Source organism: Astatotilapia calliptera, chromosome 1, assembly GCF_964374335.1.
Source record: "Astatotilapia calliptera chromosome 1, fAstCal68.1, whole genome shotgun sequence".
Lineage (NCBI taxonomy): Eukaryota > Metazoa > Chordata > Actinopteri > Cichliformes > Cichlidae > Astatotilapia > Astatotilapia calliptera.
Window position 1 is genome coordinate 14,784,589 of NC_137422.1, and position 15,854 is coordinate 14,800,442.

At 39.6% G+C, this 15,854-nt stretch overlaps 1 protein-coding gene and 3 long non-coding RNA genes across 5 annotated transcripts; 2 read left to right on the top strand and 2 right to left on the bottom strand.

Annotated features, from left to right (window-relative positions):
- Window positions 1-294: 294 nt before the first annotated feature.
- LOC113020797 (uncharacterized) lies at window positions 295-3,142 on the top strand. 2 transcript variants are annotated; one of them, XM_080302518.1, is made up of 8 exons: window positions 295-403; window positions 1,341-1,366; window positions 1,676-1,761; window positions 1,911-1,943; window positions 2,040-2,129; window positions 2,541-2,612; window positions 2,850-2,952; window positions 3,032-3,142. In XM_080302518.1, exons 2-8 carry the CDS (start codon window positions 1,360-1,362, stop codon window positions 3,112-3,114), a joined length of 474 nt encoding a protein of 157 aa, XP_080158644.1. In that variant the 5' UTR covers window positions 295-403; window positions 1,341-1,359; the 3' UTR covers window positions 3,115-3,142. The 2 variants fall into 2 exon arrangements, 1 of the variants encoding a protein (XP_080158644.1); XR_013909494.1 differs by lacking the exons at window positions 2,850-2,952; window positions 3,032-3,142 and adding an exon at window positions 2,721-2,763.
- Window positions 3,143-3,171: 29 nt separating this feature from the next.
- LOC113018128 (uncharacterized) lies at window positions 3,172-5,107 on the top strand. Its single transcript, XR_013909498.1, has 3 exons — window positions 3,172-3,256; window positions 4,168-4,361; window positions 4,526-5,107. It is a non-coding gene; the product is annotated as an uncharacterized LOC113018128 (long non-coding RNA).
- A 1,098-nt stretch (window positions 5,108-6,205) lies between these two features.
- On the bottom strand, window positions 6,206-8,298 carry LOC145429257 (uncharacterized). The gene is made up of 3 exons (XR_013909495.1): window positions 8,281-8,298; window positions 7,860-8,026; window positions 6,206-7,527 (listed from the first exon to the last, which is right to left on the bottom strand). It is a non-coding gene; the product is annotated as an uncharacterized LOC145429257 (long non-coding RNA).
- A 1,708-nt stretch (window positions 8,299-10,006) lies between these two features.
- LOC113018132 (uncharacterized) lies at window positions 10,007-11,227 on the bottom strand. Its single transcript, XR_013909500.1, has 3 exons — window positions 10,858-11,227; window positions 10,493-10,589; window positions 10,007-10,119 (listed from the first exon to the last, which is right to left on the bottom strand). It is a non-coding gene; the product is annotated as an uncharacterized LOC113018132 (long non-coding RNA).
- Window positions 11,228-15,854: the final 4,627 nt, after the last annotated feature.

Consider the following 15,854-nt stretch of genomic DNA (forward strand, 5'->3'; position numbering starts at 1 on the left):
CACTCTTAAAATAAAGGACTGCACTGATCAACTCATGTATGTCTATAAGTGCTGTATTCAGTACTGGTAGTGTATTGGTTTTGCATTAGTTAGATCCCATGTGTTGTTAATTGTATGTGTAGCAGAATAAAGACAGTACTGCCGAGTCTGGTTATGTGCTCATATGATTGACAGTGTGACTGAGCTTTGTGACTTGAGACTTTGTGGCCTGACCGAACCAACGCCATGTTTTCAGTCATCGTGATGATGCTATGTCCATTATTTGGGTGACGCTTCAGTGCAGATTATATTGCAGAAATACAAGTGAAGAAGCGAAAAACCGCCGCCTGTCCGCCGAATTTGAAGTCAATTCGCCTGTCCGCCGAATTTGAAGTCAATTTAGGATACTTTCCTTTAATAAACGGTAAGCATTATACATATGTTCCTCACTTGGCTTGCTGTTTGTTTGCTAGCGATAGGCTACTTGACGACAGCATTAGCTAACCAGTGTTCTCTAGACCAGCGTTCCCCAACTTTTTGGGTGTTTCGTGGCCCGGGGGTTGGGTCAGGCAAAATTGCAGTAGCTTCCCTGATCATTTTACAAACATAAGTGAAGAGAATCTGGACTAAAAAGGCCTAGACTTATGGTTGTGTGCTGAATCTATGAATCAAACTATCACCTGGAAACATAATTAACTGGTCCATAGCTGTGAAACTGGACATGAGTTCTTGATTCTATGGAGATTAACAGTAATCCAGAAATTTACAAATTTGTCCTGGTACATCGCGTAAATGTTGTCCCAGGGACATCGCGTAAATGTTGTCCCTGGGACATTGTGTAAATGTTGTCCCTGGGACATCATGTAGAAGTTGCCCTGGGACATCGTGTAGATGTTGTCCCTGGGACATCGTGTAAATGTTGTCCCTGGGACATCGTGTAGATGTTGTCCCTGGGACATCGTGTAGATGTTGTCCCTGGGACATCGTGTAAATGTTGTCCCTGGGACATCGTGTAGAAGTTGCCCCTGGGACATCGTGTAGATGTTGTCCCTGGGACATCGTGTAGATGTTGTCCCTGGGACATTGTGTAAATGTTGTCCCTGGGACATCATGTAGAAGTTGCCCTGGGACATCGTGTAGATGTTGGCCCTGGGACATCGTGTAGATGTTGTCCCTGGGACATCATGTAAATGTTGTCCCTGGGACATCTACACGATGTCGTCCCTGGGACATCGTGTAGATGTTGTCCCTGGGACATCGTGTGATAGCTTGTAAATAATGGAATGAAAATTATTGATTGTTATTAACTTGTGAAAAAGAAGTGTAACAAATCCACATGTTATGTTCTTACACCCTTACAGAAACTGTGACTCCTTCACAATGTCAGGTAAATGTCAACTCATGTTGAATAATCAACCAATCAAGCCTTTTATTATCACATGCAATGTTACACGTACAACTGCAATGAAAATTTCACCCCCTTCTGACCATACATATATTGCTTAAACATCACATTGGGAAGACAGGTCGGAAACAGTTAGGAAGGTCAGAAAACAATTTAATTAATAGATGAGGGGAGAGGAGGAGAAAAAAGAACTACAACCAGACAAAGCTCCTAGAAGACTGAAATGGATGATGGTTGCAGCATGCAAAAAGAAAATGATATCTGTTGACTACAGCATATGCTTTCTCACAGATTACCTTGTGGGAGTAGCTGGACCAAACTCTATTGGTATTTCAAGTTTGAAATCCCTGTTTGACCAGACTAACATTTCAGATGAGGTACCTCTTGACATAAAAATCCTTTTATGTTGTCATAAAACTAATGTTAAATTCTGCTTTAAATACACTTTATTTGTACAATTTACTTAATGAATCGTATTCCTTAGTTCTGTTTTTATTTATATGTATTTATTTATTTGTTTTATAAGGTAATAGATGGCCTAATCTATTTGCAGTGTGAGGTATGTTGAAAAGCTTGTTTGATCATAATGACATAGCATGTTTACGTTTTTTGTAATGTATTTGAAAACATAGGTGTATTTATGTTATTTTTATAGAATTTCCCTCACATTTATCCAATACCAAGCCAAATCACTGGAAAAATTTTGGATGGGTCCACAAGAGCACAAAGTGCATACTTTTTGAAGGTATGACTTGGACTGTGGTAACTATGTTCTTATCACAAAGGGTTTATAAGTTGCCACTATAAACAAACAGCATTTTCCAAAATTGAAGCCTTGTCAGAAGAACCTGAAAAATACCTTTCTGAAACCTTTTCTGTGTAAAGACTTGTTCAAAAGCAATGCACACAGATTAAAACATTTCTGTCTTGGCCAACTGATAAAGAACACCAAAAATTGAGTGGTGCGTGTTGAGTCTGTGGTCTTGATTTGTTTTGTACACACTATAGAAATTAATTAATGTAAACCAAAAATGACACTTTCTATATGTTTGTGTATCTGCAGAATTAATTACAAGTCTCACCTGACAAGCTTTTGCAGTTTTGCAGTGTCATTCTTGACAGAAAAACATACTTGTCACATTATTTTTATTTCCAGAAAAACATCTTTCAGATGTATGAGAAATTGATTGGAGCCTGTCTGGAAAACGGCAGCCACTGGACCTTGTTTGTAAGTTGCACAGATTTTGCACTCTCTCTAGTGCATGATACTTTTCAGTGTCCCTCATTAGGAAAGCTCAAGGCCCAAGCCTACCATATCCATCTTTTTACAAAACAGTTTTGTGACATACCCAAGAGGACCATAGTCTATATGAATTCATCTATATGAATAGATTAACAAACAAACATTTCTTTGTTAATCTAATTCTTTTTGTTCTTTTTTTTTTTCTTCTTCGTCAATTATTAGTTTGCCCAATCTCTCATTGACGGTAAAACACAAGTGGAGGAGTACAACACTGAAATCACAAAGCTCAGGTCCCGACTTTGCCACTACTTATTTTCCTCAATAGGTAAAGATAAAATTAGCTGCCTTCTTTTTCTCTAACATTGGAAAATGTAACTTGTACTTAAACAAATTATATTTTGCAGATCGAACTAGGAAGTGCAGTCAGTGCTGGTGTGTGATTGCAGCCAAAGACCGGGTACACTATGACATGTCCTTAGCCATATAGATTGTTTATTTAATGGACTTTGTTCATTTGTTTTTTGTTTGTTTATTTCTTCTTCTTTTTTTTTTGCAGTGCCAGAAATGTGGTGCATACAAGCACATGCGTTGTTCAAAGTCTGTTTGTGGCATCTGTATCTTCTGTGAGAGTAAGTCACAATATAACTAAACAATGTCCAAAAATGTTTAAAGTGAAATTTTTTTTCGTAATTTTGCCTTTGCACACCAGGACTGTGTAATTAAAGTGGACGTTTCAAGATCCAGTTTTTACATAAAACTATTTTAGACATAACTGTGTCGTATTGTGGGGATTTCTCTTCACAATTAAATTGATATAGTGCTGTTTATATCATTCTTCTTTATGTAACAGCACAGTGCAGCACAGCAGAGGGAAAGGAGTTGTGCAGCATAGTGGGTGGCTATACAGGAGGAGCAATAGAAGTAGCCAGTGAAGAATGTCATCAGGGAAAGCATCAGGCAGCGAATGACAAAGGAAAAATTCCTAAGGGAGAGAACATCTGCAGCAAATCGACAAGTAACAGTGAGATAGGAAGACTGACAGTCAGAGATGAAGGTACACAGACTGAAAGAGATGAAGGTACACAGACTGAAGACAACGAAAAAGAAGCAGAAGTATACGGCACAAGTCTGAGTACAGATAATGCTGCTGCTGATGATGTTGACAGGATCGATGCAGATACAGAATTCCAAACTGATTCAGAAGGAACTAGTACAGTTTACAGAGTGCATGGTCGCTTATCTGTACCAAGCTCAAAAAAGAAAACCTACACAATAACAGAAGACGAGATCAAGCGCAGAATCAACGCAGAGAACATGTCAGTTCATGTTTTCAGAGGTTTGATTGGGGTAGGTATACATTTCGTGATTTTGATGTCACCTGAAATAAATCCGGGTTACTCGTATCAATGAAGTGACAATGTGGCTGGAAATTGTGCATTTGCTGCAACATATACACAATTACACCATGTAAACAAAAGCATTTAACTTTGTGCGCGTGTGTCTCTCTGCTCTTTTGGTGTTTGCACTTTTTCTTTTTTAGGGCCGTAAAGCCAAACTGCCCGCAATGATTCTTGACAGGCCTAAGAAGGCCAAAACTAAAGTAACAGTGTTTAGTGTTCTGAGTGAAGAGGAGGCTGGGGAGCTAGCCCTCGGGTTTGCCGGAAGATTGGCCTGCGATGTCACAACAGACATGGTCTGTAAAGGCATCGACCATTCAAGTGCTGATATGACAAAGTAAGTTAGTAAAACAATATGAAAGTTGTATCTTTTTTGGTATTATTTGTCATTTCCCCGTATTTCCCGTAAATAATTTCCCCCAGGGATCAATAAAGTATTCTGATTCTGATTCTGATTTGGGTTATTGGTGTAACATTGTTAATCTTACTTTCTAATAACAGACAGACTCTTCTCAAAATCAAACACAATCTTAAACATGAGCTGACTGATTCCTCAACCTTCAGTTTGCTGACACACACCTTTGGCCCCGCTGCACTGGATTCTGTCATTTCATTCCTGTGTGAAAAACTTTATCTTGTCTCTTAAATAATGAAACCTTTTGTGACTTTTGTTTGTTCTGTAAATCAGAATCTTGAAAAGTGTTCATTGTTGTTCTAAGTTTGTGTTAACTATTTGGCAAAAATGATTGGTTCCTAATCCAAACAGCATAATGACTGTTCTAACACATATCTTAAAAATGCTACAAAGAAAATTATCACATATGTTTCAATATGAATGTAATTGTGTCACACTCGGTTTGTAGTAGCTTTCCTGTTTTATTTTGAGTTTTGGTATGTTTACACTGTTATTTTTATTTCCCGTGTGTTCGTCTTCCCTTATTAGTTTTACTGTATTTAATTAGTCTGATTTAATAACTTATAATTATTTACTTTCCAGTGTGTATATATGCTCCTCGTTTGGATTATTGTTTGTTTGAGTTCTGCCTGTCTTTTCTATTAAAGATTTGGACTTTTGGACTATTAGTGGACCTCGTAGGTTTTTATTCTGTTCAATTGGTAATTGACTGGGTTTAATTTAGTGGCCTGGAAAACAGGCCGGAGGGGTCTGGTCATTTTAACCCCCTAAGACCCGAAATCTTCCATGGCATGCATTTTTAATTTCTCTTTGATATTTGGGCCGATTGGAACCCGATGAATGTAAAAAGAAAGAATTACCAGGTTTTGTTTTTTTTACCTAATTTTTGTTTCTGAGAAAAATGAGAGCCACATATGAGGACATTCATTTGAAATTTCGATAGAACAGTTGCAGTATAATGTCCTCATAACTGTATATCAGGCACTTGTTGATCAAGATTTAGTATTTTGGTCTAAATAACCCAAAATGTGATGTCCACATGTGTGGACGCCAGGCTGGAGTAAAGTGTTAGAGCTATTTATACCTATGTAAACTTTTATACACTGGTTTTTACCTGTCTTGTTTCAGAAAGGTTTAAAAGGGTAATGTCCACAGTTTATTTGTTTATTTATTTGTTTGAATTCAACATATTTTATTAAAGTAATTGAGCTTGAACACAGAAAAAACTGAATCAAATAATCATAAAATCAAATCACTTGCACTATACTGAAGTCTAATCTACTCTGAGCTAATGCCGGTTGTGCACGGCCACTGGTGCTCTTATCCCTGTTCTTTGTGATACAATCCAACAGGAAAGCAGTCAAACCCTTGGACATTAGCCAAGTTAACGTTCACAAATATATACACACAGAGGAACTCTGAGCCCCAATGTCAGCATTAGCACAAACATGCCACTTCATACCAAATCTCAGTGTGAGGTCAGGTGTTAGTCTCATTCCATTATTCTGGCTATATTTTCTTACTCATTACTATTAAACTTATACTTAAGACTAACTATTAACAAAATCACACCCCAATAACTCTGTTATTACACTTTGTATTTAATCATAAAAAGGCTGGATGTTGAAACCTTTTACTTCTATTTTGTATGAGCCAGGATTCTCAACAACTGATACTCTATGTCCAAAAAGTGACAGGTATCGTTTTATGGAGCAAAAAACTTAAGAGCGCATATTTTATAAATAATACCAACAATTACAAATGCAGACCTTTAATAGTAATAAGTAATCCTTTATTTATAATGCATAGCAATATAAAAATAGTAACATATGAAAATATTACAATGGGCACAGATGAATTTGTATCAAAAACAGCAACCAAGCCAAAGTAATGAATAACACACATAAATAACAACTGCTTGAGAGACCAAACAATTTCTTTTCATCTGTTCCTTGGCAGAAAGTTAAGACAGCTATTCAGCTTTAGGTTTCAATAAACAGAAGTAATGGATGCAGTCCCTTTGAAATGTCACACAAAAGTCTACTTGTGCATATACTTAGCTTTAACTCTTCTCTTTTTTGTTTTGTATTCCAAAAGGTTTTCATTTTCTCCAGAGGATGTCTCTCTTTCAGTGGTTATCGACTGTTCACATTCATTTTCACAGACTGTTGGAATGTCGATGCTGGCCGAACGTTTCTTGCTAGAATACAATGGCCTAATTTTGCGTGCATTATCTGTCGTCTTTATTTCGTACTGGCATATACTTTTGCCTACTTGTTTTGTTTTTAAGACATTTGTATGCAGTTCATCTATCATTGCAGTAATACCCTCTGGAATGAATGCCCACTGTTTAACTGTGTCTAAAACAGCATTTAGTTTTCCAACTGCATCTTCTGTGCATTTTTTGTCTGTGCTTTCAACTACAGGAGTGTCATTCAAAGTTGATAGAGGACTTTTCAGAGAGTTTTTCATTTGTTTAAAATGGCTACAAGCCACCTTCAGGCAAGCACATGTGTTATAGTGAGAGAACGTACAACAAGTGCACTGAAGTGTTTCAGCCGATGCAAAAAAACACAGATTTCCAAACAAACTTGGCATTTTTATCACTTTCAAGTCCTCACAGTGTACAAAGTAATGCCTTTCTTTCACTGCAATTCTTGCCAAGGTAGAAATGTCTGTTTCCATGTTTGGATAGATGTCATTGTCAGCCTCTGCTAATTTTGCAAGTAACACTAGATGCTTGCAAAGAAGTCCTCGTAAGCCATATGTACAGTTGCAGTAGGACTCAACAGGGCAGACATCATACACCATGTCTTCTCTTGACTCAGATGGGACTTGATATGCATTAACTCCATGGCTGTTCTTGACTGTAATTTTAAGAGCCCAACCACTTTCCATCAGTCTTGAAGCAGAGTCTGAAACTTGAGACAAGGTGTCAGCAAACCTGTTTTTCATGCGGCCCACATCTTGCAGGGTTTTTATGACTGAGAAGTAGTCGTCGGCCTTCCCTAGGAGCACTTCAATCAGATCATCCAGACGCCTATTCTTGTAGCCAGATAAAAACTGGTATTTCAGGCGGTGGAAAAATCTGAAAAACAGTTATTTGAAATGATTAGTAACTGTAATTGAAGGAATTTAAAGTTTTAATCAAGACTGTATTATTTTTTTAAAAATTGGAATACCTATTGCACACGTCTTTTATAAAGGAATGCTCTGTGCCGGTTTAGCTGATTTAGGCAAATCCACCTACTCTGTTTTTTGTTGTGATAACATAAAAAATGCTGCTAGAATTTAAAGGATTTGCCTAAAACCTGTTCTGGCAATGACATGACGAACCTACTCAGTTTAGCCTCTTGGATTAAAGCATAATATCTTTTTTTCAGCAATACAATTGAATGAGGTCAAAATAATAAATCATACCTTTCAATCACATTGTTTGTTTCAGAACGAGCGTGACTGAAGCGACGGCCGTAGTCACACCACATGTGGCCAATGCCTTCCCAGTGCTTCTGAAAATACTGGCACACCAAAGGGTATTGCTTAAATGTCTGGCAGAACTCTGCTGATGTGGCTTTAAAGTCGTCCTCCTAAGAGAATTGGATGCAACAGAATATATAAGATAAGATAAGATAACCTTTATTAGTCCCACACGTGGGAAATTTGTTTTATATATTTCAATATTTCAATATTTTTAAATATTTCAATCCATTTAACAGACCTATTGAAATCTTTAATATTATGTATTGAAGCCCTTTTCCTTTTATTGAATAACATTAAGAATTTTAAGTTATTAATAATATGTCGTGTTTTTGTATTAAGAAGCAATTATTTCTTCCCTTACAATGGCTAAGAAGGAACACTAAACCTATAAGCATATTTGGTTTCAGCATCTGTCTGTGAAAGAATCCCACTCACAAGTTCTACTGCACAGTGGGTGACACAATGATGTTCTGCACAGCTTAAGTACTTGTTTTGATAAGCAAGATAAGAAGCCAGTTTTAGAAATTGTTTCAAAAATCTATTTTGTATCTCTCTGTAACTTTTTTTAGCAACTGAAAGTTATTATGCTCTTAGTGTAATCAAGAAATCAAAATGTGAAATAGACAAATTACACTTACAGATAGAGCAGGGCGATATGGCCAAAAATATTTATCACGATATATATTTGAAAATTTGCGATAACGATATAACCGACGATATAATTGATGTGAGACAAAATACAATTCCACAACATTACTAGCGCAAAAAGACAACCTTCCATTTATTTTCACTTAAACAAGAAGCTGGTTTTTATGTACATTAAAGCTTTATAAAAATGTAACAGTGCAAATGCAAATTCCTTGCTGAAAGTTTAACCAAAAGGCATTTACAGTAGAAATGGGCTGACATATCCTGAGCATAACCATGTATAATATCCACTGAAGTTAAAAAGAGGTGCTTTGCAACATTAAACTGCAGTGTGCAGTACGCATTTTTCGGACCATAAGGTGCACGGGATTATAAGGCACATTAAGCGAAACAAAGCAGTCAGATAAATCAAACTTTATTAAACTCATTCTTCTTGCTTCCTCCACTTCTGTACCATTGATTCATTAATGTTGAATTCTCTGGCAGCTGCTCTATTCCCATGTTGTTGCAGTATATTAATGACTAACCTCGTATTGTGGATGGATTATCTCAGTTGTTCTCCTGACTGAAGTTTGGTCCGTTTACAGCATCCTGCCATGCGATTGCATTTGTCTCTAACCATGAAGAACCTTCACGTTAACTTTTATAAGTGGAAAAGTGTTAGTGTTCGTCCTCCAGCTTCACTGTTTATGTTATGCTAACATAGCTGTGTCGCTAGCGATCACGTAGCACATCATTATATACCAGCTAGCCCAACTTCAGTAACCCTACAAACGTCAATGCTGTTTAGTTTCCTGTCTTCATTTATGTTGCAAGTGGTTGCAGAGCTGTACGTTTGATTTTTTTCAGAAATCTCTCCGTCAGAACATGCAATATCATGCTTAGGTAACTAGCGAAACTAGCGAGCTAACTTCCGCTAGCTTCCTGCTAACTTCTAACTCCGTTAAATGTAATAACTTTTGTTTTCATGGATGCCTGGAAGTTAAACTTTATAGTTACACCTGGTAAAGCAGCAATGCTGATCGTTTTATTAAAGATGAAAGAATTTAGACAGTTTTTAACTCTAAGTGATGCTGCAGTGTTGTTTGACCTGAAGTATACGGAGTTTAGGACCCAGATTACTCCCAGATTTAAGAGCATCTTAGTCCGACAAATATGACAATAACAACGGCCGCTTGCATGTTCTGCAAAAAAATGTGCTTTGTCGTGTATCTGACGGACAAACACCAAACCAGTTCCACATCACGGAAGTTGCACCATTTTTACAAACCAATTCTGGTTCATCTGTTTCACTCAACAATCGGCCATGTGCGTATGAAAACAAAGGCACTGCGCATGCGCGTTTTACTCCCATTCTATCGCGATATTTCATTTTCCTATCGTTGCCTAACATTATACCGGTATTACCGTGAACGGTATAATATGGCCCAGCCCTACTTACAGATGTGCAAGCTTTCAGCTTACAAAAGAAAGAAATGATTTCATTTCTCTTTTGGGTGTTAGAAAGCCCATGGACCCCGGACTCTGATTTTGAAAGCCATCGATTAACAGCCTGTGAATGTAAGAGAAAAAAAGTTAATCTGGAGAGAGAGACAGAGGAGCAGCTGTACAAAAAGCATAAAAGAAAGCTGACGTCCAAAAATAACTTTGTCACTCACTGGACAAGAGGACCTGTGCATTACAGAAATCAACCAGGCAAACATATTTTTAAATGTCAAAAAGAGCTTTGGGAAGCAGCCACCAGAAGATGAGTGCACTGTGGTCTTAAATGGATAGACATAGTCACTCAACATTTTATCCCTTTATATTCATTAACCTGAGTAGGTGAATATCACAATGAGGCAATTCATAACAACAGGACCCTGTTGTAAAAATGTGTTTCAGGTGCATCTTAGACAACGTGAAAAGAAAACAATGTGGTTTACCTGCAAGACATGGTACCAGCATAGAAGGATAGCTGACTCTGGAAAAACCTTCTGCAAAGCATTTATTTCCGCAAAGTCTTTGTCAACCATAAATGCTCTACAGAAAAAAAGAAAACACTAAATGAGATTAAACAGTATGAAAATGTTTTTGCTATCTCAAAGCACCACTTCAATGCCAAATTAAACATTTCAACTCACAAGTAGATATATAAAATACTGCATACAGCCTATAGGAATAACTTTAACAACTGGAAAGGAAAGTTTTTTGCAGCCCATGCTGCAGCTATAGCATTAGATTCTGGCATGTTATAACTTTTTTGAAAAGGAATTATTTCAAAATTAATAGCTGTCAATGTATTATTTACCTCGGGGAAGTTGGGAAATGCTCACAAACTATTCCAAGAACAGTTTCCAGGGTTTTCTGACTTTCGTTGCTGACAATAGCATAGGCCACAGGGACTCCATGCCCATGATCATCTCTTACAACAAGTGTGAATAAGGGAAATGAATACTGGTTAACGCAGTGCGTGGTGTCAACAAATACTAACTGTTTTGCATAGTTCTCCATGTTTGATTTCATTACAGGTGTCTGCAAAACAATCATTAGTTCTTGGTCAGATGTGTATGGTTGATAGAAGAGAACATGTTCTTGATGTTTTCCATTAAGTAAGGTATGTACACTTTGACTGTCTCCACAGTTAAAGTGCTTCTTCCTCATCATGGAGGTTCTAACACTGTCAATGTCACGTGGTGTGACAAAATGCTCTCTGTTGTGAAGATCTCTGTGTCCATGTTCTTTGGCCCATTTATGACATTCGGTTAGTATGATGGCTGGCTTAATTCCAAGGGAAAGCAGTTCCTCAATCTTCCTCCTCAAATCACTGGAAATATTGTTGAAATGTGCGTCTTTTGGGTCCGAAGGATCATGCCCATCATGCTTATCATATGTACGCTGCACGATGACTGTGTGGTCTTTCCAACATTTGAGTACTTTAAATGAAACATAGGCCTTACAGCCCACTGCTCTGTAGCTGTTTCGACTTTTTTTCCCAGCTCTGATGCAGTTGAATTTGTAATAGTCTCTTTTCCTGTCTTTACCTGAGGCAACATTTAAACATTTATAATGTCCATGAAGGGTTAATGAGTTCAATTTTTCTAACACAACACTGAATGGGTCCTCCTGGCATTGTGACACATGCACACAAAGTTGTGTCTTTTCCAGTTCTTTTTTTTTCGTCATTCAGAACACTTCTTCACTTTTAGTTAACAACCGGTGGTGTAACCCTGCCAACATAACAATCAAAGAAAGGATTTGTTGCCCGGACACTGAACTGTGTGCTGTTGGACTCAGGCCGTATTATTTACCCAGGGAATTCTCTCACGTCATCTTGGTGGCTGTCTATGTTCCCCCCTCTGCTAACCCCACAGCTGCATGTGACACTATCCACTCTGCCATAGCTCGGCTACAGACTCAGCACCCGAGTGCCTTTATTGTGATCTCGGGTGACTTCAACCATGTATCACTGGACAATACACTACCAACATTCAAACAATATGTGGACTGTCCCACCAGGGGAGAGAAAACTTTAGACTTACTGTATGCTAACGTCAAGGATGCATACAGCTCCTCCTCCCTCCCCCCACTTGGTAGGTCAGATCATAACCTGATTCACCTCACCCCCCGCTTTGTGCCAATTGTGAGGAGGGAACCTGTGACCACCAGGACTGTTAGGAGGTGGTCAGAGGAGGCAATAGCGGAACTACAGGGCTGTTTCGAGGTGACCGACTGGGAAACACTCTGTGAGCCTCACGCCGAGGACATCAATGGGCTTACTGAGTGTATCACAGACTACATAACTTTCTGCACCGACTCCATTGTTCCAGCTCAGACTGTTCATTGTTACCCAAATAACAAGCCGTGGGTGACTAAGGACATCAAAGCCCTCCTCAACAACAAGAAGAGGGCTTTCAGAGGGGGCAACAAAGAGGAGGTGAGGAAGGTCCAGGTGTTACTAAAGGACAAGATCAGAGAGGCTAAGGACAATTACAGGAGGAAGCTGGAGTGGAAACTCCAGCAGAACAGCATGAGAGAGGTGTGGAGGGGCATGAAGACCATCACTGGATTCAGGCCAACCAACAGCAGGGGAGCTGAGGGAGGTGAGAATAGAGCCGACGAGTTGAATCTGTTTTTCAATAGATTCGACACCACAGTGTCTGCTCCCACCCCCACAACCTCACCTGCAGTCAGCCTGGAATCCAGAGCCACACCACTGTGCCAGCCTCTCTCTTCACATGTTGCCTCCTGTGAGATTCCTGACACCCCTCCCCCACCCATCACCTTCACTCAATACCAGGTTGAGATGCAAATGAGGAGACTTCACTCAGGCAAGTCTGCTGGACCAGACGGAGTGAGTCCCCTTGTCCTCAAGGCCTGTGCCCCCCAGCTGTGTGGAGTCTTTCATAAACTGTTTATGCTGAGTCTGAGTCTGCAGAGGGTCCCGGTGATGTGGAAGACATCATGCCTCGTCCCTGTACCAAAGACGCCTCGTCCCAGTGGCCCCCAGGATTACAGGCCCGTGGCACTGACCTCCCACATCATGAAGACCCTGGAAAGGCTCATCCTGGACCAGCTGCGACCCATAGTAAGACCACATCTGGATCCCCTTCAGTTCGCTTATCAGCCTCGTCTCGGAACAGAGGACGCCATCATCTACCTGCTCAATCGTGTCTACACCCATCTGGACCAGCCGGCGAGCACTGTGAGGGTCATGTTTTTTGACTTTTCCAGTGCTTTCAACACCATCAGGCCGACCCTCCTGGGTGATAAGTTAGCAGCGATGCAGGTGGATGCTTCTCTGGTGTCCTGGATTGTTGATTACCTGACAGGAAGACCACAATATGTACGTCTCCCACAGTGTGTGTCTGACAAGGTGATTAGCAACACAGGGGCACCACAGGGGACTGTCCTCTCCCCCTTCCTCTTCACCCTCTACACCACAGACTTCAGCCACTGCACAGAGACCTGCCATCTTCAGAAGTTTTCTGATGACTCTGCGGTGGTTGGATGCATCAGCAGGGATGATGAGACAGAGTACCGGGCTGTGGTCGACTCCTTTGTCACGTGGTGTGAGCAGAATCATCTGCAGCTCAACGTGGCAAAGACCAAGGAACTGATCGTGGACTTCAGGAAGACCAGGAAACACTTGACCCCTGTTTCAATCCAGGGGGTCAGTGTTGACATTGTGGAGGACTATAAATACCTTGGAGTACACATTGACAATAAACTGGACTGGGCTAAAAACACCACAGCACTTTACAGGAAGGGCCAGAGTCGTCTCTATTTTTTGAGGCAGCTGAGGTCCTTCAACATCTGCCAGAAAATGCTGAGGATTTTCTATGAGTCTGTTGTGGCCAGTGCGATCCTCTATGCTGTTGCATGCTGGGGGAGCAGGCTGAGGGTCGCAAATGCCAACAGACTTAATAAACTGATCCGTAAGGCCAGCAATGTTGTGGGGATGGAGCTGGACTCCCTCAAGGTGGTGTCGGAGAGGCGGATGCTGTCCAAGATAAAGACAATGTTGGATAACACCTCCCACCCACTCCATGACATGTTGGTCAGTCACAGGAGCTCGTTCAGTGAGAGACTGAGATTACCGAAAAGCACCACTGAACGACACAGGAAATCATTCCTGCCTGTGGCCATCTCCCTGTACAACGCATCCACTTAACACACTGTTTACTGCAACAGCTACACATGTTTCTTTTCCAAATATTTATTTATAAGTGACTTATTTATGTATGTATGTATGTATGTATGTATGTATGTATGTATGTATGTATGTATATATATGTATATATTGTACTATTCTTAGTTAGCGTATTGTCTGTCTTGTCTTAATGTTGGTTTAAAATGGAGCACTGTAACAAAAAATAATTTCCCCCAGGGATCAATAAAGTATTCTGATTCTGATTCTGATTCTGATTCTTCTAATTATGTCGTCCATTTCTGGTGGAAAAATAACGAAGGTTTAATTAGTCAATATTCATTAATTCATTTTAACTTGTTTTGGGTTTTTTTGCAATACAATGTAAATATTAAATATAATATTAAAAAATATATATATATATATAAAACAATATAAAACAAACAGGGGCTAAAAGAAGCTAAACTTTCATATGGTATGTCTCTGGCAACTTTAACATGATGTCCCAGGGACAACATCTACACGATGTCCCAGGGCAACTTCTACATGATGTTCCAGGGACAACATTTACGCGATGTCCCAGGGACAACATTTACGCGATGTCCCAGGGACAACATTTACGCGATGTCCCAGGGACAACATTTACGCGATGTCCCAGGGACAACATTTACGCGATGTCCCAGGGACAACATTTACGCGATGTCCCAGGGACAACATTTACACGATGTCCCAGGGACAACATTTACGCGATGTCCCTGGGACAAATTTGTAAATTTCTGGATTACTGTTAATCTCCATAGAATCAAGAACTCATGTCCAGTTTCACGGCTATGGACCAGTTAATTATGTTTCCAGGTGATAGTTTGATTCATAGATTCAGCACACAACCATAAGTCTAGGCCTTTTAGTCCAGATTCTCTTCACTTATGTTTGTAGAATGATCAGGGAAGCTACTGCAATTTTGCCTGACCCAACCCCCGGGCCACGAAACACCCAAAAAGTTGGGGAACGCTGGTCTAGAGAACACTGGTTAGCTAATGCTGTCATCAAGTAGCCTATCGCTAGCAAACAAACAGCAAGCCAAGTGAGGAACATATGTATAATGCTTACCGTTTATTAAAGGAAAGTATCCTAAATTGACTTCAAATTCGGCGGACAGGCGAATTGACTTCAAATTCGGCGGACAGGCGGCGGCTTCTTCACTTGTATTTCGAAATACTCGAAGGCGGGTATTTCGAAGTCGCAAAGGAATGACGTCACAAGAAGGTGATTGGTCACTTGCAATGTTGAACCTGGAACAACATTAATTATGATGATGTGGGAACAATGCTGACACGAGGAAATCAGATCGTCCAACGAGGACATTCCCTTTTTACTCTATTCTTTAGTAACTCCTTAAGGAATCTGTCTTTGGAGCTACTAATGAGCTGCTAATACAGTCAAGCCCATAATTATTCATACCCCTGCAAATTTTAACTTAAAGTTAAATTTATTTAACCAGCAAGTTTTTTGTGTGTGACTGGAAAGACATAGGTGGCTCCCAAAAGATTATAAGACGATGTACAAGAGACATTGTGGATTTAAAAATTCTCAGTTTTTATTTACATTTGAGTAAAAAGTGTCATGTCCAGAATTATTAATACCCTTCACAAACTGTC